General features: G+C 35.4%; 1 protein-coding gene across 2 annotated transcripts in view; it reads right to left on the bottom strand.

The window, feature by feature from the left end:
• Positions 1-24,491, bottom strand: part of ube2e2 (ubiquitin-conjugating enzyme E2E 2) — a 38,586-nt gene extending 14,095 nt beyond the window's left edge. The window contains exons 1-3 of one of the 2 annotated variants that reach the window (XM_016281485.1): positions 24,258-24,491; positions 19,881-20,063; positions 14,985-15,035 (exon numbers count right to left, since the gene is read on the bottom strand). In XM_016281485.1, the coding sequence (XP_016136971.1) occupies positions 14,985-15,035; positions 19,881-20,056 (227 nt within the window). In that variant the 5' untranslated portion in view covers positions 20,057-20,063; positions 24,258-24,491. The remainder of the gene's footprint in view (positions 1-14,984; positions 15,036-19,880; positions 20,064-24,257) is intronic. The other variant, XM_016281484.1, reaches the window with a different exon arrangement.
• Positions 24,492-24,965: the final 474 nt, after the last annotated feature.

Below are 24,965 nucleotides of genomic sequence, written 5' to 3' on the forward strand. Positions count from 1 at the left end.
ATTGGTCTTTATAGTTCTTTTGCACTTTAATCTGTGTAAAACTTTTAACTTTATACCTTTTTCTGTATTGCTTTATTGCATTTAAATGTTCAGTTATTTTTGTTATAAGAAAAAGAAGTTATTAAACCTGTTATACTGTATTATGACAGCACTTTTTTTAAAACTAAATTTCAATATCGTGATAATACCGTACACCGTGATAAAAGCATTAGCAATTAATCGCAACATGAAAATTTGACACCGGCATATCCCTATTCTAAAGCAGCGATTCTTAATACTGTTCCTTGCGTCCCCCTGCTCTGCATCTCTCTCTCTCAGCTCAGCTCCAACAATGAACCGTTCCAATTATACACTTATTTTCACATAGCTATGAGAAGTGTTAAACATGGACGAGCGTGCAGTTGCGTGCAGTTAAGACTCGCACTAGAGGCGGTTTAGCCAATCACAACTCACTGGGCTAACCAATCAGAGCCCATCGCCTATTTCTGATGGAGGGGCTTCATAAAAGCAGGAAATGAGCAGGGTGTTTCTGAGAGAAGGGACAGAGCGGTGTGGAATAAAGGTAAATTATGTGAAAAACAATGCGTTTTTTAAAAAACTAAGCATTAACACATGTTAGACTGCACCCCATAAACACAATCAAGCCTAGAAAAAACCAGTGAACCACCCCTTTAATATTACCTTCTTGTTTATTGAACTGTTGAATAAAATCACATTTGTAATCACGCTGATTTTAGAGGTGAAAACTGGCACTCTTTCTTTCTGTGGTGTTTTTATGCACAATGGCACTTAGTCTTTCACAAAACATAGCAAACGTAGGGACATCTTAACTAGCCACCATATTGATTTACGATCTTAAATATGTCCAGCGCTTTTTTAATAGTCTGTGGTCCAGCGTTTATCAGGTTGTGCGTCAGTAATAATGGTCCGTGGGGAAACACGGTGTTCCGTGTGTAGTTACAGTAAATGGACTAAATGAAGCCTCGATGCAAATAATTTGCCTCGATGATTTTTTTGTATTCGAGTTACTTGAGGTATTCGAGGAATCGTTTCAGCCCTAGCTTAGATGAATGTGTAAATATGTGCTGCACGCTTTCTTCTCAAAAACAAAATAAACACAACAAACATGACAACAGTGAGAAAACAGCAGTTAAGAAAGCATCTGATCATAACAATCTGCAATTCAGTACTCCAGTAAAGTTACGTCACGTCAAGTTTATTGTATAACACTTTATGCAAGTGACTGCTATAAAGCAGCTCTATATGTATATGAATATTTATAATGATTTACAAAAGCTGAATAATCAATCAAAGTCTACTGATTAATCAGTGAAATAATTGATGATCAGTCTAATAATCGTTAGATTAATCGATTGTCAAAATAATAATTTGTTGCAGCCCTACTCGGGGGCAACAGTAGATGAGCATTCATTCTTACTCAAACCATCTCAAAATCACACCTGACAAACAAGAGAACTGCCATCGCTGACAACCAACTCAGTTACCGTGCCAACCGCATCCACTGCCAAAATGATTCTGCTGAGATCTCGCATTCGCTTGAGCCAACAGACCATCGCTGCACTTTTCCCAAACAAATGCTCATCCCCCACACAGAGAGAGAAAAACACCAAACCACAACCTACTTATTCCTGAAGCCGCAACTGTACAAGCAGTCGACTAAAAGCTCTTCATAGTTTGATGTTCCGACTCACGAATCAGAGATCCATCTGAAGAACATGAAAACACACCCAACAAGTACAGCCGCTCTGCACTGTGGTCGAGTGAAGGGGATGGATTTGAGACGGTTTGATCACAATGACTTTAATGTGCTTCTTATTTGCCCATTAAGGGGATAGTTCAGCCAAAAATGCAAATCCTGTCATCATTTACTTTCCCTCCATCAAAACCTGTATGACCCTACTCTGTAGCAAAAGAAGAAAATAAGACCCTTTCAGGCTGGACCCTGCCGAGTTACAAAATATCTTATTTTCTTCTGTTGAAAAAGAAAATATCTTATTTATAATATCTTAATTTCTTCAATGGTAAATGATGACGATTTTGGAGTGAACTGTACCCAAAGACAACAGTTACAGTTGGTAGATTCATTTCTGCAAATCAGTACTGCATGTTTGGATGAATCAATTCCAAACTCTGAATCACTGATTCATTACACAAATCACAACATTAATGGAAGCCTTTTTGTGTCATTCATATGTGTGTGTACAGGCTCCAAATTGAATTTTTTTTTGCATACCTGCTGCCATTGTCAGACAAAAAACCGACGACAGCTGTGGTTAAAAACGCAATAAAACGAGCGGACTGGACAGAAACAATGATCATAAATGCTCACGTTTGTAGCACACACACAATTTAATCGTGCAATTATGAAATCGAAGAAATTGTTCTGTGATTATGAAAAGCTGTTTGCGTAGCTTGTCAGTGAACTACGGCTCAATAATAATAATAATAATAATAACAAAAACTTAAAGGGATTAAGTCTTCTGGATTAATTTGACAGCTTTGTGCAATGAAAAGACCAAAATGTAAGTTTTTCACTGAAAATCATATCCACCGCTGTAGTTCTCTAATCTTAGAAATATGGCACCACTGACATGAAAAGACAAGACATGAAAACCCAACAGTTTAATGCCATTTTTGTAGTTTTATCAGCTTGTATCCAACAGAAGTATCTTGGAAAATGCAAACACAAATATGTTATTTTGAGTTTTAAAACTGCATCTCATCAACAGTAAATGAAAGATTTTCCTGCAAGATATCTCCATCAGCCTGTGTTTACATTACAAATGATTTAACCTGGATATCTTCATATTCAAGCTGCTTTTCAATGCAAGTTTCCATTACCCGATCTGCTCAAAGTTGCGATTGCAACTTTATTTTTTTTCTACATTTATTGATTGATTTATTTTACCAGGGATTAAAGTTCTGTCGCTACGACGGATTTCCGTCAGTTCATAAAGACAGTCACTTGCTTTATTCCTGAATGATTCAGCCGTTCGAACAAATCAATTGAATGAATGATTCAGTGATAAAATCAGTGACTTGCCGCCACCTGCTGGCGGATTTATTTTAATATTTAGCATATAATTTCAGTTATTTAAATCCTATTTCTGTATTCAAAATGTTATATTTGAAACATTAATCTCCACATGAATTTATTAATTTAATTGCACTGGTGCTACCTCTGAGCCTCATTAAACGTCTGAAAATGTACCTACAAGCCACTTCTGTGCCACCTCTGTAGTACAAATTAAGTTATTAATACTAATTTCATATGATTGGTAACTTATTTGTCTTATTTTACTTCTTATTATATTGCAGGGGTTAAAGCAAAAAAAAATATTTTGACTGAATTTTTCTTCGACCAAACCCCATTCCTCAGCCATACCTGTCACACGCCAAGTTTAAGAGCATTTTTTTTTCCTTCTTGTAATTAGGAGCGCTTGTCCTCCTAATTTAAAAATTTAGGAGCACCTTCTGATCAATAATCAAAAATTCTGATAAAAAATTAGCCTTCCTAATACGAGGTGACATTTGACTCCTTAAAGTGACTTAAAGGAGTATTTTCTTTTTACCTTTGTAATGGCATCATTTTCATCTATGTCAAATAAAAAAATTGATGTTTATAATCTTTTTAAAATTTCTATTTAAAACAATATGTAGAATAAGACAAATAAGTTACCAATCATATGAAATTAGTATTAATAACTTAATTTGTTCTACAGAGGTGGCACAGAAGAACACAAAAGTGGCTTGTAGGTACATTTTCAGACGTTTAATGAGGCTCAGAGGTAGCATGAGTGCAATTAAATTCATAAATTCATGTGGAGATTATTGTTTTAAATATACAATTTTGAATACAGATACATGAATTAAATAACTGAAATTATATGCTAAAAATGAAACTAAATCCGCCAGCAGGTGGCGGAAAGTCACTGATTTTATCACTGAATCATTCATTCAATTGATTTGTTCGAACGGCTGAATCATTCAGGAATTAAGCAAGTGACTGTCTTTATGAACTGACGGAAATCCGTCGTGTTTTACTTTATTTATTGATTGATTTGTTTTACTTGATTTTTTTTATTGATTTTACTTGATTGATTTATTGATTTTTTTTACTTGATTGATTTATTTCTTTTACTTAATTCACTTTGCCATATCAGGATCAATAGATGCTTTTTCTATTTATATTGTAGGTCTGTTTTCTAAAACGCACCAAAAATGTAGACCGAAACAGTTGGCAAATATTTGGTGCATCTCTAGTCCATTCCTCACACAAACCCTGAAATATCGTGCACTAGTTCTATGGATTTACTTTCTTTAACAGAAGAAAGAAAGTCATACTGGTTTGGAGCAACATGAGTGTAGGTATATGACCACATTTTCATTTTGTCAATGAACATTTGCTTTAAAATGTTTATATAATCAGCATCTCTATCCAAAGAGACACTATCTGCCTGAGTTCAGCATTTCTGCGCAGCACTCTTCTGTAATTGTGTATTCATTCAGTTAATATGGTCTATTATGCAGTGCTGCGGTGGTTATCAGAACAGGAACTTAATGAAGCAATCTTCTCTTCCTCTGACCGTGAAATACCCCACTACCAATTACAGCTGCGGCAGCTGTGTCGAGTCTGTCTGTGCTTTGTCTGATGATACGGCTTCTTTTAATGACGCCGTCCAATAGCTCATCTCCCGCACAAATACACAAGCAATTAGTTCCGAAACAAGCGCTTAAGTATTTGCTCGATCAGGGCCCAAGTGAATATCCTATTACAAGATGACACAATAGAATTTTCCATGTCAGATCAAAGTGTTTATTCTGCCTGGCTCCAGAATGCTGTTTCACTAAAGTACCATGATAGACCCTTTTAGCGCTTCGATTGTTCATGTAATCTGATTTCCACGCAAATCTATTAGAAATGCCAGAGGGTCAATATTAAACTTTGAGAATTTAAGAGTTATGCTACATATCGAAATCAAATCCCCTCGAAGGCACCCAAACAGTAGGCTCATATGCTCGCCTTAGGCCGTCTATGAATAATGCATCACAGATAATTATAATAATAAACAGGCTTTGCACACTGTGCAAGAGTAATTCTACTTATAAAGCATAAAATGCACAAAGCCATGGAGAAAACTGCCTCCCTATAAATATAAGAATATGGTACTGTTTTCAGCTCTGATATTTAAAATGGACACTTGCATCATGAAAGTGAAGTGAATTCATCATCCTTCAGCTTTGACATGTTTTATGTTGTTTTAAACCAGAGAGTGACCGTAAACATAGCACAACGCTATAATTAAATAATATACAAATAAATGAAAGAATAGGTAAATATTAACAATAAATGAATAAATAAAAGTATTCATTAATAAAATATCATGAAATGAAAATGATACATAATTAAATAAATTAATACAAATAAATTAATGAATAAATAAAATGATTTAAAATAAATAAATAGTTTCACAGAAAAGAACATTTAGAGGAATGTTTTAAATCTGAGAGGAACAGCAAACCTAGAACAACAACATTAAAACCTTGATGGACATCAATCAATCAATCAATATTTATATAAATATACATACATTTAATATATTATATTTATAATTAAGTTAATTAATTATAAATAAATAAATAAATACGCTTTCAAAGAAAAACTCTTTAGATTAATGTTTAAACCTGAGAGAGACAGTAAACCTAGCACAGCATTACAACCTTCATAAATGATCAGAAAAAAAATGAAAGAATAAATAAATACTAATGATAAATGAATAAATAAAATATATTTTTAAATTAATAAAATATTAATGAAATAAAAACATTTAAATAAATAAAAATCAACTAATAAATAAAATGATTTAAAATAAATAAAGAAAATTAAAATGAATGCTTTAAATCTGAGAGCTGAGAGCTGAACCTAAAATAACATTAAAACCTTCACACACATACATACATACATACAAAATCTTTAAATTAATGTTTAAACCGGAGCAGGACTGTAAACCTGGCACAACAACACCCTTCATGTTTCACATATTAAATAATTAAGGTTTCATTAATATTTTGCAAGTGGACTACAGCTGCATAGAAATCTAGAACAGGAGAAGCTATTTTAACAGTCAGAGACATACTTCAGCTTTAAGGAGTGATGATAGTTGGTGCTGGGATAAACACCGCAGTGTGTTAAATAAACACCTGTACCACGGCTCTGCAAACACATCCAGAACACGCAGTGCTTGGATAACACTTAAATAAACAGGTAGCTAATGTGATATTTTAAGTGTCGTGCACTGACGATCACAGAGCCAGATCCCTCCTTCCTGTTTGTTCGCGTGTTCAAACATGATCCCAGCGAGCAGCGCAGCAGGATATGCCAAACATTTCCTGCCTTCAAGACTCGAGTATTGAAAACGACTCCAGATCAAACAACAGTCTTTCCACACTAGGTAAAAAATCAGGGCCTGCCAACATGGGTGCAGTTGTCTGAAAACGCTTCATAACTAATTCATATCTGTGCGTTTCTTCAACTACAGGAACCTTTATGTTGTACGCACTGATTTTTATTGAAACAAACACATTTCAATGTTTTTTGGTGTTATATGAGGGCCAGAATAAAACTGTCTTGGAAACATTTGACCATTTTTGCTACTTTTCAAATGTTTTTGATATATAGCTTTTATTATCTATGTTTCCATCCACCTATTTTTATGCGCATTTTGGATTATCGCATTAAAAAAACGCTGGATGGAAACGCCAAGATGCGCATAAACTCTAAAAATGCACAACTGAGTAGAATAAACTTTTTATCCGGTAAGAAAAAATGTGCATAAACTACGATGGAAACACATTTACCGAATAAATTCCTCCATGCGCTTTGAAAAAGTCATGTGAATTTGCGCTATGAGACGGGATAACTTGACAAACCAGCGGACCGATCTCGTTCACAGCATCTATATGTTGTTTTGGTCGTTCTGGAATGTCTGAGGAAAGTCGGTCATCAAAGTATTTCTACATAATTACGGTCTTACAAGACTGCGTTCCCAAACAGCAGGCATCCACCTCTGAAAGCAATGACCGCATTTATTGTGTTTCATCTGCTCGCTCTGAAGCGCAAGTAATTTATTACATATGAAAATGATTATATTCAGTGGCTTCTCCTAGTTTTCTTAGAGATATTTAGTGATAGTTTATCAGGAAGTGACGGTTTTGTTCTCTTTGACTCGTTGGATGGAAACGGTGCTTTATTCACAAATGTTTTATGCAATATTCCAGTTTTGCGCATAAGTTAAATTTGCATCTTTGGATGGAAACATAGCTAGTGTTTTAACAGTTTTATAGTCCTTCAACAAGTCCACAACAGCTAATAATCAAATCAAGATTATTATTATTATATTATATTAATTATTATAAACATATTATTAATATTTATAATAATAATAATAATCATACATTTATTTATTTGAAATATTTTATAATAGTAGTAGAAGTAATTATTACTATTAAATAAATGCAAAAAGTAAAAAATATTTTTTTAATTTTAAAATGTTAACTATGAAATTAGCCTTAGCAAGACAATAAATGTATTATTATTATACAATTCATTTATTTGTATATTTTATAGTAGCAGTAGTAGTAATTAGAGATGCACCGATTGCAATTTTCTTGTCCGATTCCGATTTCTTGGAAGTGTGATCTGCCGTTACCGATTTTTGCCGATTCCGATTTTTTTTCTAAGAACTATAATTGACAGCATATACAAACAAAAATCTATGCAAATTTCAATGTAAAAATTATTTACATAAAATAAATTATTAAATATGACAATTTCCCCAATCTGGACTAAGTTACAGATTTTCTCTCACTTAAACAACTCTCAAAATAAAGTGCTCCGTGACTGGAAAGAGAAAGAAATAGTTAACTTAAAATTAGTTGCTGTATGTAACAAAACAGATGTCATTTCCCACTATGTTTATAAATGGTAATTTTTTCCCCCATAACCTTATTAAATGTGTCATCTTTCACATCAAATTCTTACTTTGTTTCAATTAATTCAGTTAGAATAATAAGAAACTGCAGAGTTGTTACCATTCAAATGAAATTAGTTAAATAAAACTATCGTTCCACTGCTGAGGAAACAGAAGCTGCATCTGAAGTGGCATTAGATGTATTTACACAGACAGTTTGATGAAGCTGAGGTGCCATAAATGCATTTACACTGCAAAATTTCAAATGCATAACTAATGTTCTATAAGATTAATGTTTTACATATTTTTTTTAAACAAATAAATGTTGAAAAAAATGCAATGATACTTTTAAATATGACTAAACCACCAGTAGGTGGAGGCAAATGTCTGTTTTAATGAGTGAGTCATTTATTCAGTCATTCAAAAACGAGTTAAGTGAATATCCTTATGAATGGGCCACTGAATCATTGACTCACTGGATTCGTTCAAAAACATGGATTCATTCAGTAAGGAAACACCGCTGTGTGTTGCTCGGAGACGCACCACAGTCCTGCTGTGGCTTTGATCGGAACTATTTTCGTCAGCGAAATTGAGCAAAAACAGTCAATATTTTGTAATTTTAAAATGTTAACTATGAAATTAGCCTTAGCAAGACAATAAATGTATTATTATTATACAATTCATTTATTTGTATATTTTATAGTAGCAGTAGTAGTAATTAGAGATGCACCGATTGCAATTTTCTTGTCCGATTCCGATTTCTTGGAAGTGTGATCTGCCGTTACCGATTTTTGCCGATTCCGATTTTTTTTTCTAAGAACTATAATTGACAGCATATACAAACAAAAATCTATGCAAATTTCAATGTAAAAATTATTTACATAAAATAAATTATTAAATATGACAATTTCCCCAATCTGGACTAAGTTACAGATTTTCTCTCACTTAAACAACTCTCAAAATAAAGTGCTCCGTGACTGGAAAGAGAAAGAAATAGTTAACTTAAAATTAGTTGCTGTATGTAACAAAACAGATGTCATTTCCCACTATGTTTATAAATGGTAATTTTTTTCCCCATAACCTTATTAAATGTGTCATCTTTCACATCAAATTCTTACTTTGTTTCAATTAATTCAGTTAGAATAATAAGAAACTGCAGAGTTGTTACCATTCAAATGAAATTAGTTAAATAAAACTATCGTTCCACTGCTGAGGAAACAGAAGCTGCATCTGAAGTGGCATTAGATGTATTTACACAGACAGTTTGATGAAGCTGAGGTGCCATAAATGCATTTACACTGCAAAATTTCAAATGCATAACTAATGTTCTATAAGATTAATGTTTTACATATTTTTTTTAAACAAATAAATGTTGAAAAAAATGCAATGATACTTTTAAATATGACTAAACCACCAGTAGGTGGAGGCAAATGTCTGTTTTAATGAGTGAGTCATTTATTCAGTCATTCAAAAACGAGTTAAGTGAATATCCTTATGAATGGGCCACTGAATCATTGACTCACTGGATTCGTTCAAAAACATGGATTCATTCAGTAAGGAAACACCGCTGTGTGTTGCTCGGAGACGCACCACAGTCCTGCTGTGGCTTTGATCGGAACTATTTTCGTCAGCGAAATTGAGCAAAAACAGTCAATATTTTGTCTAAACCTCAGTCACTTAATTTTAACTTCTTGTTTATTGAAATACTATTGTATATCAGTGTCACATTGCAATCGTATTGATATTGATATTTGGGTAAACACCATGGCCGTATAATGTTGCGTACCTAAATCATATTTTGTAAACATCTTTTTTTTTCTACTGCAGTATGCATCTATACATTTCTGTGAGTTACTTTGTGTGTGCTGTCTCTCTCACACACTCACTCAGGCTGTGCAAGCCTAATCTGGCACGACAAATACATTATCAGTCGCCGTTTACACTGAATTCAATTAAAATTAGAATCATTCTCACGTGAAACTACATGTTTACACGCGGCTGTGAGTGTGCGCATGACTGTGACGTCATTGCCGGCCCCGCTGGCAATAAAAGGATCGGCTCGAAGTCGGCAAGACATGAGACTGACCGGCCGGTCACCGATCTGGGCTCGTCATGCGAAAAATTGGCCGATTCCGATCACTGGCCAGTCAATCGGTGCATCTCTAGTAGTAATAACAATAATATTTATAATAATAATAATAATAACTAACAGAAATAAATAATTATGCACACAAATATATTATATATATATTAGTCTAAAGTGAGGGCCAAAAGTGCGTGTAGTTGAAGAAACGCCCATCATGTCTTTTGTCTGGCCATTAGGAGAACCAACATTTTGTGTGTAGAAACGACATGAACATTTCCCTCTCTCTGATTTTAATTCTGTGTAACAGCCTTTATCTCGGGTCTGAGATGGAGTCAACACACATGATCAAGATCATTTCCTGTGGGTCGCTCTGCCCCTCCCCCCTCATGAATATGCATATCCTCCCCGCTGCAGCTAATGGTCAGGAGGTGAAAAATGACTTTTCCCCCAGGACCGTAATGCTAATTAACAGCCAGCAGTATTGCGGGGAACGAGAGGTGACATTCCGATCAGCTGCTGATGCAAGCATCTTACAGAGAATGTCACAACGCACAAACTGCAGCCGTCCAGACAGAGATGGATGCAAGGTTAATTTAATAGAAGACCTTCAGTCAATTAAATAAATTAAGAAAGTAAAGGTAAATTGCATTATATATAAAATAAAAATTGTATACACGTGTGTGTGTGTATGTATGCATGTATGTATGTATATTTATTTATAGGGGTGGACTGGCCATCCGTCGGCCTGGCTGGTTCATCATCAAAGAAAAAGTGTCAGATTAAGTGACGTTGATGGCCGACAAAAGGGGGCACTAATGCAATCTATTTTTACTTAATGCTTATAAGAAACCGAAACTGACGCAAAGGAGAGTAGATTCGTGATGGCAAGCAAAAAACGTAAAAACAAAGGCAGTTGGGAGAAGCTAAAAGAAAAAAAAAAAAAAGCGAACAGTTACATCAGGTTACATTTGCCCGCCAATCTCACTATATAGAGCATGTAGCCAATAGCACTATAGTAAAATCCCAGGACACCCCTAGTCCGAACTTTCACTTCTATTTTTTACTCCGCATTGTCTGACATGAATATTCCATTCATTCATTCATACATAAAGAGACCGCAGTGATTCTACAACGGGTTACATTTGAGAGATAATGAGTTCGAAAATGGAGTAAATGAAGTAGCCTATATTATGATTAGTCTGATTAACATGACACACACACACACAGACAGACATATGGATTCTCAAATTGAAGAATTCCGTTTCAGGTTTCAAGATTCTGGGTTTATGTTGCCTATTGTCATATTATACATTCTGCATTCTGCTCTTTTTATGTAGATTTCAAGTATTTTAGTTCATACGATAATACATTTATTTCAATCCCCTGCTGAAAAAAAAAATAGAATCCATCACATAATTTGTAATGGTTTTACTGATTATTGTATTGAAAATTGTATCAGTTTTAATGGAAACTGTAATCATGCCTGCTGGTCTCTACTGGTAATTGGTCGCCTTCTGTTGGTGACTTTTGTTAAAACCACTAAATCCTAATGTAATATGTCCCAAAACACACTTCAGACAACCATTATTTAATGGTTTGTAATGGTATTTGTAGTGGAAATCATTTGAATTTCTGTGATGGTCTCTATTGTTTTTGTCAGCAGGGTCACCATGTGTTTTGTGATGTTATTTGCCATAAATGCTATAGGATTGCTGTAATATTGTGAGATAGTAGCGACTGCTTGTAGTTGTGGTGGGCCTATTTGGGAGAAAATCCAGGGCAATTTTTTACTCCCAGTCCGTCCACTTGCAAGTCTCGTCTGTCTGAAAGAGATTCCTGATGCAATCTTAAGGCCCAAGATCTTTGCTGAAGTTGGTCAATGAAAAGAACCAGTTTTGAGTCTGAGGATCTTGATGAATGGAAAGGACAAACCAGATCTCAACCCCATAGAAAATCTTTGGAGGGGGTTGAAAATCTGTGTTGCCCAGCGACAGCCCCAAAACATTACTGCTCTTGAGGAATGGGCCAAAATACCAGCAACCGTGTGTGAAAACCTTGTGAAGACTTACAGAAAACGTTTGACGTCTGTCATTGCCAACAAAGGGTATATTATAACAAAGTATTGAGATGAAATTTTGTTATTGACCAAATACTTATTTTCGACCATAATTTGCAAATAAATTCTTTAAAAATCCTACAATGTGATTTTCTGGATTTTTTTTCTCATTTTGTCTCTCATAGTTGAGGTATACCTATGATGAAAATTACAGGCCTCTCTCATCTTTTTAAGTGGGAGAACTTGCACAATTGGTGGCTGACTAAATACTTTTTTTCCTCACTGTATGTAAGCTGACAGGAGTGAGTATTTCGATCATAAGCCTGCATAAAACAGTATAAAATTCTATACGCAATTCTCAAAACACCCACAATCACCGTTTATCGGTGAATCCAATATTACAAAACCGATATCCGATTATGTTAAAATGCTTAAATATCGGGAAAATATCAGTAAATCGATATATCGGTCGATCTCTACTTAACATATTTAATTTGATAGAAGACAATCAATCAACTAAATCATATTACATTTATTAATGCATTATTTAAATATAAAATGTAAAAAAATATATTATGTGTGTTATACATGTTTATATTTAATTAACGCATTAATACATTTACTTATTTATTTTATACTATATATACACAATTTTCATTCCATTAAATTTTTAGTTACAACAATTTTTAGTTGTTGGTATATATGTTAATAATGTCACATGGTACCGTACCATCATAACGCCCAGCCTTAACAAGGTGTATAACACTGAAAAGTCTGTCAGTCCTGCCGCCTGACCAGTTACACCACACACTCTGAATTTAGCCAATCAGTGAGGCCTGCTGCTTCTGGAGACTGACGCCGTCATTCACTCCCTATGAAACAGCGCAACACTCACAATATGCTTCCGGAAAAAAAGTGTTACAGTATTTATTCCTAGACCTCAGCATCTAGTCTCGACCAGTGCCTGTTGTTCTCTTTGTTGACAAAATCCTATTACCGTCGGTTCAGCTCACAGGCACAAAAACCTGTGCACAAATATCAAAACCTACAACACCTACAGCTTTCTTTTGCAGCCGGGATAAACTCAATATCAATTTGGAGATGCTCTCATTGATACGGGAAGAGTTGAATGGAAGGCACTCTCACAAAAACAGCACAGCTCAATTCTCGCTCGTATCCAGCCCACAGCTTACAAAGTAAACATGATTTATTATTACATTGGCATCTGGTGTGTCATTCGTCTGGCAGAAGGGACACGTTTCTTAGGTTTGAATGAAGTTACAGGATGAAAAAGAAACCACGATATAAGATATGATCTCAATTAAGAGCATCCCTCACTGTCACGATAATTCCTAAAAGTGAAGATTTCAGCGAGTTTGCTCCAAGCTATAATTGTGAAAACGGCGAATATGACAGCTTTATCAGTGATCTCCAGTTACAGACATTGATTTATTCTGAAAGCACTGATATTATCTTTATCCAACAATATCCACGTCTTAATCTAAATAGAAACAGTGGCACTTTGGAGTGAAACTCACACCGTTTGTGCTCCACACATGAATGATGTGCAGGTGATAAAAGAAATCCCTGGAAAATAAATCTACCCACCGCCTACTGATAGTGTGTCTCTTCTTTTTTATTTTATTTTTTTGTGCGTGTGTGGATTTTGAGTAAATATTACAACAAGTCATGAGATGATAAATTAATTTATGCCACCAGCCAAAACTTAACTGCCTGTCGATGCATAAATTTCATTATATAATTGTAGTAAACCTACTTTTTAGAAAATGGGGTTGGGAATACAGATAAATGTTTTTAAATATATAAAAGATAATAATAAAATAAATACATAAAAAGATTTTAATAAATGCAAATAAATAAAATAATACTCATTACAAATAAAACAAAACATCAATAATATGAATTACATTATTAAATAAACAACAACAACAATAGTAAGTATTATTATTAAATAAAGTTATTATAAACAAATAAATTAATCTCATCTGATTTCATTAAATTGTATTATTGGTTCAGGTGATTAATTAATTTATGACACTGCCCATGGATGCATAAATGTCATTATGTAATTGCAGCAAAGCTGCTTAGAAAATGGGGTTGGGAATACAGATAAATGTTTTTAAATATAAAAAAATAAAGATGATCGAATAAGTAAATAATTAGAAATAAATGTATATATATATTATTATAAATATATTTTATTTATTTTTATAATATATTATAAATAAGTAAAACATCAATATAAAATAAAAAATAATAAATGACAACAACAGTAATTATCTGATTTCATTAAATTGTATTATTGTATTAATTAAACTGTATTCTAGCTAGCTAGATATTAGCCATTAAAAAAAAGAAAACACACAAATAAAAATAAACCACTCAGAACATCTTATCAACCACATAGCAATGCCCACAAACCCCTAGTGTCATGGTGACGAGATCTTAATCCAAACAGATCCGCGCAATCCAAACATATTACCCCATCTGGCTCACGCGACACTGTTCAGGACCGCTCTGAAATGTATTCTCTAAACGCTAGGGCTAGTGGGTAATTATTCTCCTGATGCAAACATGAGGGCAAATCAATGACAATGTCAGTTCCAGTTATGCGTTTTATTAAGGTCTGGTTTTCCCCCGGGGAGCCCCAGTCACTCATCCCGCAACGGCACATGTGGCGGCTCTCTTCTCACTCGCCCGCCTGACAGCCTCATCAACACACAATAACCATTATCCTCTCTCGGCCATTATCTCCCCCCCACCACCCTCGCTCTCTCTCTGGCGGAGGCCAGCACAAAGAGCAGCACATTTACAAACAGCAGTCTCTTACCTGCAGTTCGGTGGAGGGTCAAGTGTGATTTCTGCAAGCTCCTTCTGAATCCTGCAACACAAGAAAGCATTCATTTATTCAACAGAGATTCATTTACGACAAGGCGACGTACATGCAGATGCTAAATAAGCCTGAATGCTTAAAACATTAGGTAATTATTAAAAAAATATCACAGTGCTTTATTTAAAACTTGTTTATTTATGTGAGTGACAATCACATTTATAATATATATATATATATATGCATGGATGCTTTCGAGACTGTTGTTCCGCAGCCTTGATTCACAAATACAAACAAGCCGATCTATCCATGCATACCTCTGAAGCTAAATAATGATATAACGTGCTGTATGGCGTCTTCCTCAAGAAGGCGCTTACCGGCCTTCAAACTGAATCACCCCATTAGGGCTGCATTATATCTCAGGATGTTTTCTAAAATTTCAAAGACAGTGGACTTGAGACTATAATATTATTTAAACTTTCACACACACACACATATATATATATACAGTATATATATATATGATACATGTAAATATAGAGTAAAACTAGGGCTGCACGATAAATCGCATGCGATATTTATTGCGCATCTTGTCAGAAAGCCGGTTCTGTGATCAGCGGTAAATCTCCATCAATAGGTTTAGACTAGGGCTGCACGATAAATCGCATGCGATATTTATTGCGCATCTTGTCAGAAAGCCGGTTCTGTGATCAGCGGTAAATCTCCATCACCTGCGAGCTTTCACATGCGCATTAAATATCGCATGCGATTTATCGTGCAGCCCTAAGTAAAACCATGCCTTTTGTTGATTGAACAATAGATTAAGATACACATTTAAAAAAGCATTGATTAGGTTAGCTTTTAAGGCTGCAGAACAACAGTCTCAAAAGTATCCTTCCATATAACAGTGCAGACATTTAACTAGGGCTGTGTATCACCAGCAAAGTCACGATACGATACGTATCACGATACAGAGACCACGATAAGATACACATCACGATACAGGACTGCATTGAATTTCACCTCAGAAGAGTTTAGTAAAACAGCTGTTTATTAAACACTGTATACTATAGTGCTATTTCTAACCATTGGCAGAGCAGACAGTTGACCTCTGCATTATGAAGGGCCTCCATTACTGTACCACAGTAGCCTACAATATAGGTAATGGCATATGTTTCATGTTTACATTGGGCACACCCCACCAGGTACAATATTCTGATTGTTTGCTTCTTGTTTTTAAGCCCATAAATAATAATGTACTCGTTCTAATAAATTTATATTGTAATGTAATCATTCTAATATATAAAAAAATCATATGTACATTGCTGGTAGGTTATCATTGCACACATGAACACACTCTCTACGTTTAAAAAACAAAAAATTAGAGTTCTAAACTAATGTGCTGTCTTCACTGTATCTAATGCACACACGCGCTCATTCACTCACACAGATCATGCTGCGACCGCACTCAAATGTTCAGGAACAAACTTTTTAGCGCTGCCCCGCAATTTTATCAACTAAATAGCTTAATCGCTCAAGAGCTACATTAACTTTCTCAACAAGGAGCTGGTAACATCATTGTTTCTAAAGGAATTAAAGCCACAGCTTCACTGTTAATAGAGAAACGTGGCAAAACGGTGGTAATTCATACATACACCGCTCCCCTCTCTCTCTCATAAAGGAACACTTGATGAATTACACTTTTCTGAGAATAGAATATTGAAGTGGAGATCGTTGAACTGCAAGCTAACCGCTGTTTTCAGAAAGCAAGCACGTTTATCCACAGTGGAGAGAGAGCGCGTGCACATGGTTGCCAGGTTGACAAAGATAAGTAGCACGCTTAGCAGATATCTCCATATTGCGCAAGCGGGAAGCTCTGTTTTGGGGATTACGTCACTTTATATCAGGCAACCCCGGTTGTGTTCCTCTGCGGCCAGATTAAACCTTGTTGTAGCCTATATATTGTGCTCCATTCATTATTTTTTTGGAAACCTTGCACTTTTCTACTCCGTTTTAAACATTGTTCTTGTATTCAAATTAAGCACGGTCCACTGCTGCACACGTCCCATAATATCGATACTGGGACCGCTGTATCGATACTCATATTGTCAAATCTCTGTGACGATACACATCGTCGTATCGATGTATCGAACACAGCACTACATTTAACGGACATTGATTTTCTGTATGGAATTACAAGCATGAATAGACCATTTGTGCATTGTATTTTGAGTAAAGACTTTAATGTTTATATGGATGCGCGCATTTATGAATGGAGCATGTGTGGATTTGCTGTGCTCGTGTGTGGATCTCATGCGCATTTGTCGAAGGTATGAGACTGTTTTCACTCCATATGCGAGCGATACCTGTTGTTATCTCAGAGGTCAAAGCGAGCGAAGGCGTGTGAAATCAAGCAGTGTTTCATTTCCAAGAAAAAGTGACTCACGCACACACAGTAACTGCAAGCATCAAGCCCGTTTCCTTCGACAGTCAGCTACAACAGGAAACCATACATCATCAAAACTTCAACCTTGAGTAGTAGGTTGCAATTTGTGGGTGTTTAAGCCACACTATAATCACTGAAAAGCAACAATAAGTAAGCTGTTCAGAAGATAAATTGATTTATGACAATTGCTGTACATGCATAAATGTCAACTGAGGTACACCTACTGTTTAAAACGAGACTTGGGAATATAGATAAGATCATTTTAAATATCTTATATAATAATAATAATAATGATATATAATGTATTAAAAATAATAAATTATATAATTTATTTTTTCATAATGGTAATTATTATTATTAGCATTATTATAGTTAAATACAAACTTAATATTATATACAAATTATTTTTATAATTAAATTACATCATTTTATTCTTTCATCATCATCAGAATTATTATTATTAATTATTATTATGGCAAAATAAATACAAAGTATATAATATTATATATAAACTATTAAAAATAATAAATTATATACTATTAAAAATAATTATATATTATTTTTTTAATGTTTTTATAATAATAATAATAATTTATATATTCAAGTTTTTTATAATAGCATATGATTTATCTGTATGTTTTGTAGTTCTGGATGAAATCTGAATTTATGGCATAATTTCAAAAACTGATTTGTTTTTAACATTGTTCATTCTTTCTTCCTCAGAGTTAATCATTAGCATCCACAACTACATAAAGACTCGGCATGTGGGTTTGGAACGACATGAGGGGGAGTGAATAATTCTCATTTTTGGGTTTACGGGGTCGATTTCCCATTGCTAGTGAAAATGCACAAGCTAACCGTTTTCATTTGGAGGCCCAAAACATCAACACAGCTTTCTTTCTTGAGCAAACACTTTTGATGTTGCCGTCTAAACCCTGAGGCTTTTCGCATTGTGTAACATCGAGCACAGACAAAAAGCATCCGCAGTCCAAACCGGCCTGTTTGGATCTTGATATGCTCTCGAAAGCAGACGGAACAGGATGCTGCAGTCACTGTTATAAAAAGCACTGCGTCCCAGGCAAAGCTTTGCTCAACTGATTGCATAATGCCATCGTACTGCAGTCAGGCCTTCAGAGAATCTACAGAGTTGCCCGCAAGGCCCATTCACAGAATGAATGTGGAACGGCATGCAGAGAACAACTTCAGCTTGCTCCAATCATCTGCAAACAAAGGTAATGTTCATACATCCTTCAGAGCGATTGCACAGATCCCTCTGGTGTAAAAACATCCAAAATGTTGTTTTTACACATCTGCATTTTCTTATAACACAGACCAGTGCATCTCAACTGATGGGCTGTGGGTCTTTTCTAATAAGGTTGTTTGGTGTTTTAAAGGGTTAGTTCACCAAAAAATAAAAATTAGGCTGCGTTTTACTCACCCCCGATGCATCCTAGCTGTATATGACTTTCTTCTTTCAGACGAATCCAGTCAGAGTTATATAAAAAATTGTCTTTGATCTTTCAAGCTCTATCGTTGCACTCAGCGGGTGTTGCATTGCTTCTGTCCAAAAGACGTGAAATAAAAAGCACCCTTCCACAAAATAAAGTGTCTCACACAGCTCCCCGCTGAGTGCAACGATAGAGCTTGAAAGATCAAAGACAATTTTTTATATAACTCTGACTGGATTCGGCTGAAAGAAGAAAATCATATACACTTAGGATGCATCGGGGGTGAGTAAAACGCAGCCTAATTTTTATTTTTGGGTGAACTAACCCTTTAATGCCTTGCCAGACTTCTTGTCTATTTTAAGGGCGAGTAACAAGCTGAAATACAATGAAAGAGCCATTTAAAAACCTGTATCAGGATGGATTCAGGGTTGACAGTTTTTAAGTAATAACATTTCCTAAGAGAACTTACGCCTGCACAATTTAATAACATTTTTCTTTTCTAACAGGGAAAACTAACCATGTAATCATGCAAAGTTAGGTTAGTGAAATACATAAACTTAAACTATTAAAAAGGAAGAAAAACAACTAAAAAAAGCCATGCGTCAAATTAAATCAGCAGGTATTTTGGCACAAAATAGTGGTCACTTGGTACAAATTAGCCAAGTTATAGCAATGCCAAGATAGGCGGGTTTGTGTGACATTTACATTTATGCATTAAGCAGACTTTGTTTGACTTTCAATGTTTCATTTTAATTTGTTTATATGATAAACAATTGTGTTGCTGTTGGGTTACTACGTCAAGTCACCTTTATTCACATAGTGCTTTATACAATACAGATCAATCAGCTTTATACAATAACAGAACCAATGCAAACTTCATCAAAGCCTAATTCTGCTGTAAAGCAGCGCCGACAAGACATTAGTGTCAATATATTTCCGATAATGTCCCATTTGTGCACCACTAAAGCAGATTTGTTGAAAAGCAATTAGCCAGAGCGTTACCTCTTGGCACTGGTGGAGAGTTTGGCTGCGGTTTTACTGGAGATCTTGGTCTCCTTCTTCTTGGGCGCAACCAGATCACGCTCCTGCTGAGGAGGTGCCGTCTCCCGCTGCTCGATATCTGAACTCCCTCCGCTTGTGCTGGGGCTATCATCTGGTCTCTGCACCTCACTAGACATCTTGGCCCTGGAAAAACAACAGGATTCACACACGATTACATTAGCAGACTGCCAGAACTGAAATAGAAAGCAGAGGAATAGGATTAACTCTTAACAAGAGTTTTTGTTTTACTCTACAATACTAATTATCAGTCTGAACATTGAGCTGTAATTAATAAACAGCATTTCTACGGTTGCATGCAACAGCCTCTCTTTCTCAAAACAATCCCACAAAAATACATTTCCAAAAGTATGAACAAAAACATACAATTTCTGTGCAAATCATCCATAAAAACGTGTGACGTTCAGTGCAACCATTTACGCAATAATAGTTTTGAATTGTTCTTGCTTCAAGGCCAATTATTTGTAATTTTCTCTTTCGACTCTTTTCACTTTCTTAATGCACATTTCTGGGGCCTCGTGTATAAAACTTTGCGTAGATTTCAACTTAAAAGTATGTGTACGCACAAAAATTCCGATTTTGCATTTGTAAAACCAGTAATGGTTATATATGGTAATTTTTGGGGGAAGACGGGTGAAAACGCATGTACATATGCACGGTATATATAAGGATACATTCACTTTCAATGCACATTTCTGGGGAGTCTTATATAAAAGTGTGTAGATGTCATCCTAAAAATGTGTGCAGATTTTGCGTATGCACAAAATCTCAGACTTTTAAAATCATGCATATGTCCATTCCCACCCGTCTTCCCCCAAAATCACCATATATGGAGCTTATAACACCAAGTTTCACTATGCATAATCTCATCTACTTGTGATTTCCATATAACCTATAACCCCACATAACAGAATTGCTTAAGAATTAACCAATTTGTTCTCCGTGTAAAAGATTTAATTCAATGCAACAATTAACAAAAAATGGTTTTACAAATAATTTTCATTCCGTTTTGGTTTCATGAATCAAGCCTGTTTTCATTTTTAAAGAAATAAAAATCGACCCTATTTACTTTAATGCATGTTTGTGGTCTTATTGCGCACATTATTCCAATAACAAAAATATGAATTCCGATATGCAAATATTATGTTCATTCTGATATGCATCACAATGCAGTCATTTCTCAATGGATTAAATCATGGAACTTAAAGCAGGCATTTCCTGTACGGAAAGTAGGAAATAGACCGAAATGAATTTTCTCCCGGACATTTGATCACTGTCAAATCATGATTTAGATGTTTATCTGATCTGCGAGAGCGATTCTGCTCTTCTCAAACGATGAGCAGAAATTCTTTCTGATGTTATCAGGAGATGCGGCAGCGAGGAAAACCCTCTGATCACAGGCTTTAAAAGCCACATGAGCCCAGCTAATAAATACCTATGGAACCTGTGCTCTCAGCTCAGCATTTAAACCAAGATAAAAGATGCATGATGTGGAGAGAGAACCAACGCATACTGAGAATAGACACTTCACTTCAAAATTGCTGAGCCGGGTGTTCACGTTAGGTCACCTCTTTTTCAGATCCAAGTCGTAAATGATCACAGATACACTAACAGGAAGGTATTAACACTTCTGAGAGTGGATTTTACGGGTCAGCTCGTTTTGTGATAATGTGGGAAATGAGTCATAAAAGTGCAGCGCACATGCAATCATGCCAGAGAGTTAAAGGCTCCGAGTCCAAATACAGTCAGTGTGCTTGGGTTTTTTTTAGACACAATACTGCTGGTTTACAGTCCTGCTTGAGTTATTTCCCTTCAAATAGAGCACGCTTCATTCCAGTCACTGATAAATCACATCAATGTGCGAGTCTCAGGTTCTGTTTAGTGACCTTTAGTCCCTTGTTCACTCATTCAGAGGTAATGTATCTTAATGTTTAAGATCTGGACTGAAATTAAAAGGCTAAACCTCTCACGGTCCACACAAACTTGACTGTTGAGCAAGAAAAGCAATTCAGTACTTCAATATACACACTGTAAAGTAGAATAAGAACAATTCTGAACCCAAATGTAAAAGATATATTTTTTAAAAGGTTAATTTGACATTCTATGTATGTATGTATGCATGCATGTATGTATGTGTAAAAATATAGTTTATTCCTGTGATGCGCAGCTGAATTTTCAGCATCATTACTCCAGTCTTCAGTGTCACATGATCTTCAGAAATCATTCTAATATGCTGATTTATTATCAATGTTGGAAACAGTTTTGCTAATTAATTAGTTTTTTGGAGCCTGTGATACTTTTTTCAGGATTCTTTGATGAATAAAGTAAAAAAGAACAGCATTTATTTAAAATAGAAATCTTTTTTCTCACAATATTAGTCTTTATTCTTAATCACTTTTTATCAATTTAACACACACTTTCTGAATAAAAGCATTAATTTCTTTAAAAAAAAAATACAAAAATAAAAATAAACACTGTAAAGTAGAATAAGAACAATTCTGAACCCAAATGTAAAAGATATATTTTTTAAAAGGTTAATTTGACATTCTATGTATGTATGTATGCATGCATGTATGTATGTGTAAAAATATAGTTTATTCCTGTGATGCGCAGCTGAATTTTCAGCATCATTACTCCAGTCTTCAGTGTCACATGATCTTCAGAAATCATTCTAATATGCTGATTTATTATCAATGTTGGAAACAGTTTTGCTAATTAATTAGTTTTTTGGAGCCTGTGATACTTTTTTCAGGATTCTTTGATGAATAAAGTAAAAAAGAACAGCATTTATTTAAAATAGAAATCTTTTTTCTCACAATATTAGTCTTTATTCTTAATCACTTTTTATCAATTTAACATACTTTCTGAATAAAAGCATTAATTTCTTTAAAAAAAAATACAAAAATAAAAATAAATAATGACCCCAAACTTTTGAGTGGTTGTATATATTGTTACAAAAGATTTCTATTTTGAAAATATGCTGTTCCTTTTTAACTGTTTATGAATCAAAGAGTCCTGAAAAAAGTATCACACGCTTCCAAAAAAATATTAAGCAGCAAAACTGGTATACTGGTAAAAGTAACAATAATAAAAAATAACATACTGGTAAAAAAATGTATAGCCTGTATGTACTGTAAGTCGCTTTGGATAAAAGCGTCTGCTAAACGCATAAATAATAAAAAATTAAAAAAACTGTAATAAATCAGCATATTAGAATGATTTCTGAAGACTGGAGCAATGATGCTGAAAACCAGCTTTGCATCACAGAAATAAATTATATTTGATGGTATATTAAAATAGAAAACCATTATTTTTTCTGTATTTTTAATCAAATAAATGCAGCCTTGATGAGCAGAAGAGACTTATTTAAAAACATTAAAACTCTTACTGATCCCTAACTTTTGAATGGCAGTGTGTGTGTGTATTATATATATATATATATATATATATATATACACATACACACACACAAACAAAACTCTTCAGGGGTGTATTTTGAAACCCAAAGTGTGTGTGTGTGTATATATATATATATATATATATTCGCTGTGAATAAACAATCCAGTAGTGCAAACCGGTACCACAACAGCACATAATAAGGATATGTACTATTTTAGGTCCACAAAATTAACTTGTGGGGTATTTTTAACCATAATGTGTGTGATTGTTCTACAGCACAAAATCTGCACCCATAAAGGGTACCAAATCTTGCACCTTTTAGGGTATATTTGATTCCCAATGTACACGTTGGCTGTAAAGGCACTATTGTAGTATAGTAATTACTTGGGTATCATTTTAACCTAACCTCAACAGGTGTTTATTTTGCAACAAAATAATAAATATGCACTCAACAGAACACCCCGAAAGGGTGTCACCACAGTATCAAGGGTGTTCTCCATTTGAAGCGCACAGAGGTGCTCGCTGCCAGTATATATGTAGTGTATACTACAGAGTGAAGGGACCTGGCTGTCAGACCGCGCTGTCTCGCAGAAACCCTGCCGCTGCAGCAGCTGCGCGCGCGATGCGCGTTATTCATGCGGGAGGCCGCGAGCGCTTCGCGATGCCGCACACAATACGCGGATCAAACGCGCCGCGTCTAGCTTCCGACGCGATATTCTCCAAACGCCTGGGAAAAGCGTGCAACGATTCCACCGCGATGAGCACGATGAGCACGATGAGCAGCTGGCTCGGCACAAAGGAGGAGGCTCGTCCCGCACATCCCCGCACACTGAGGGGGGGGGAAACAAGCACTTTCGCGGGACATTTAGCGACTTTTCACACACGGTCGAAGCGCTCTGACGGACACGCGAGGATATTTACCTGCCGAGCGGCCGTCGATGTGGAGTCCCGGTTCGCTTGTCCTGGAGGATACCGTGCAGTCAGAGTCGGGCCGTCCGCTCGTTCTCGTCGCGTCGCTATTTAACTGAAGGTAGCAGAACAACGCGACTACAGAAACTGAAGCAGCCGGACCGCCTCTACGCGCGCTCCCGCCTCGGCCGTGCACGCGCGGCGCGTTCGCCCTCGCGTCCGGGTGCGAGTGTCACGTGTTTGTGTCTGCACAGGCTTGTAATTACACCTCTAATAAAGAGAGACACATTATTGCATGAAACTGTACACTTACAATCTTTGACAGCAATAGCTGCCATGACAAAAATGTGCCATGGTAATTAATTTCTATAACAGTTACTGTTGCAAAACTGCAGTAACTTGGTATTAGCCACATTCATCACAAAATTAACAAATAGACTGTGCGAATCCGTGTATCATTCGATCATTCGTTTTTTATTTAATATTGAAAGCAGAAAAATTCGAAAACGGCTCCTTTTTTGTTTTTTTCCCTAATAACGAAAAACGAGAATTCAGCTTAAATTTTCGTTTTTCGTTCATGGGTGGAAAAATTAATAAACAGCTTGAATATTCAATTTCTACATCTGCAGAAGAACTGATGACGGCACGGTTTGATCTTCGGCTGACCAATCAGCAGAAAGGGGCGTTTAATTCCCGCCCACATGTAGAAATTGAATATTC

This window comes from Sinocyclocheilus grahami, unplaced genomic scaffold (genome assembly GCF_001515645.1).
Source record: "Sinocyclocheilus grahami isolate Dianchi unplaced genomic scaffold, SAMN03320097.WGS_v1.1 scaffold150.1, whole genome shotgun sequence".
Taxonomy (NCBI): Eukaryota; Metazoa; Chordata; class Actinopteri; order Cypriniformes; family Cyprinidae; genus Sinocyclocheilus; species Sinocyclocheilus grahami.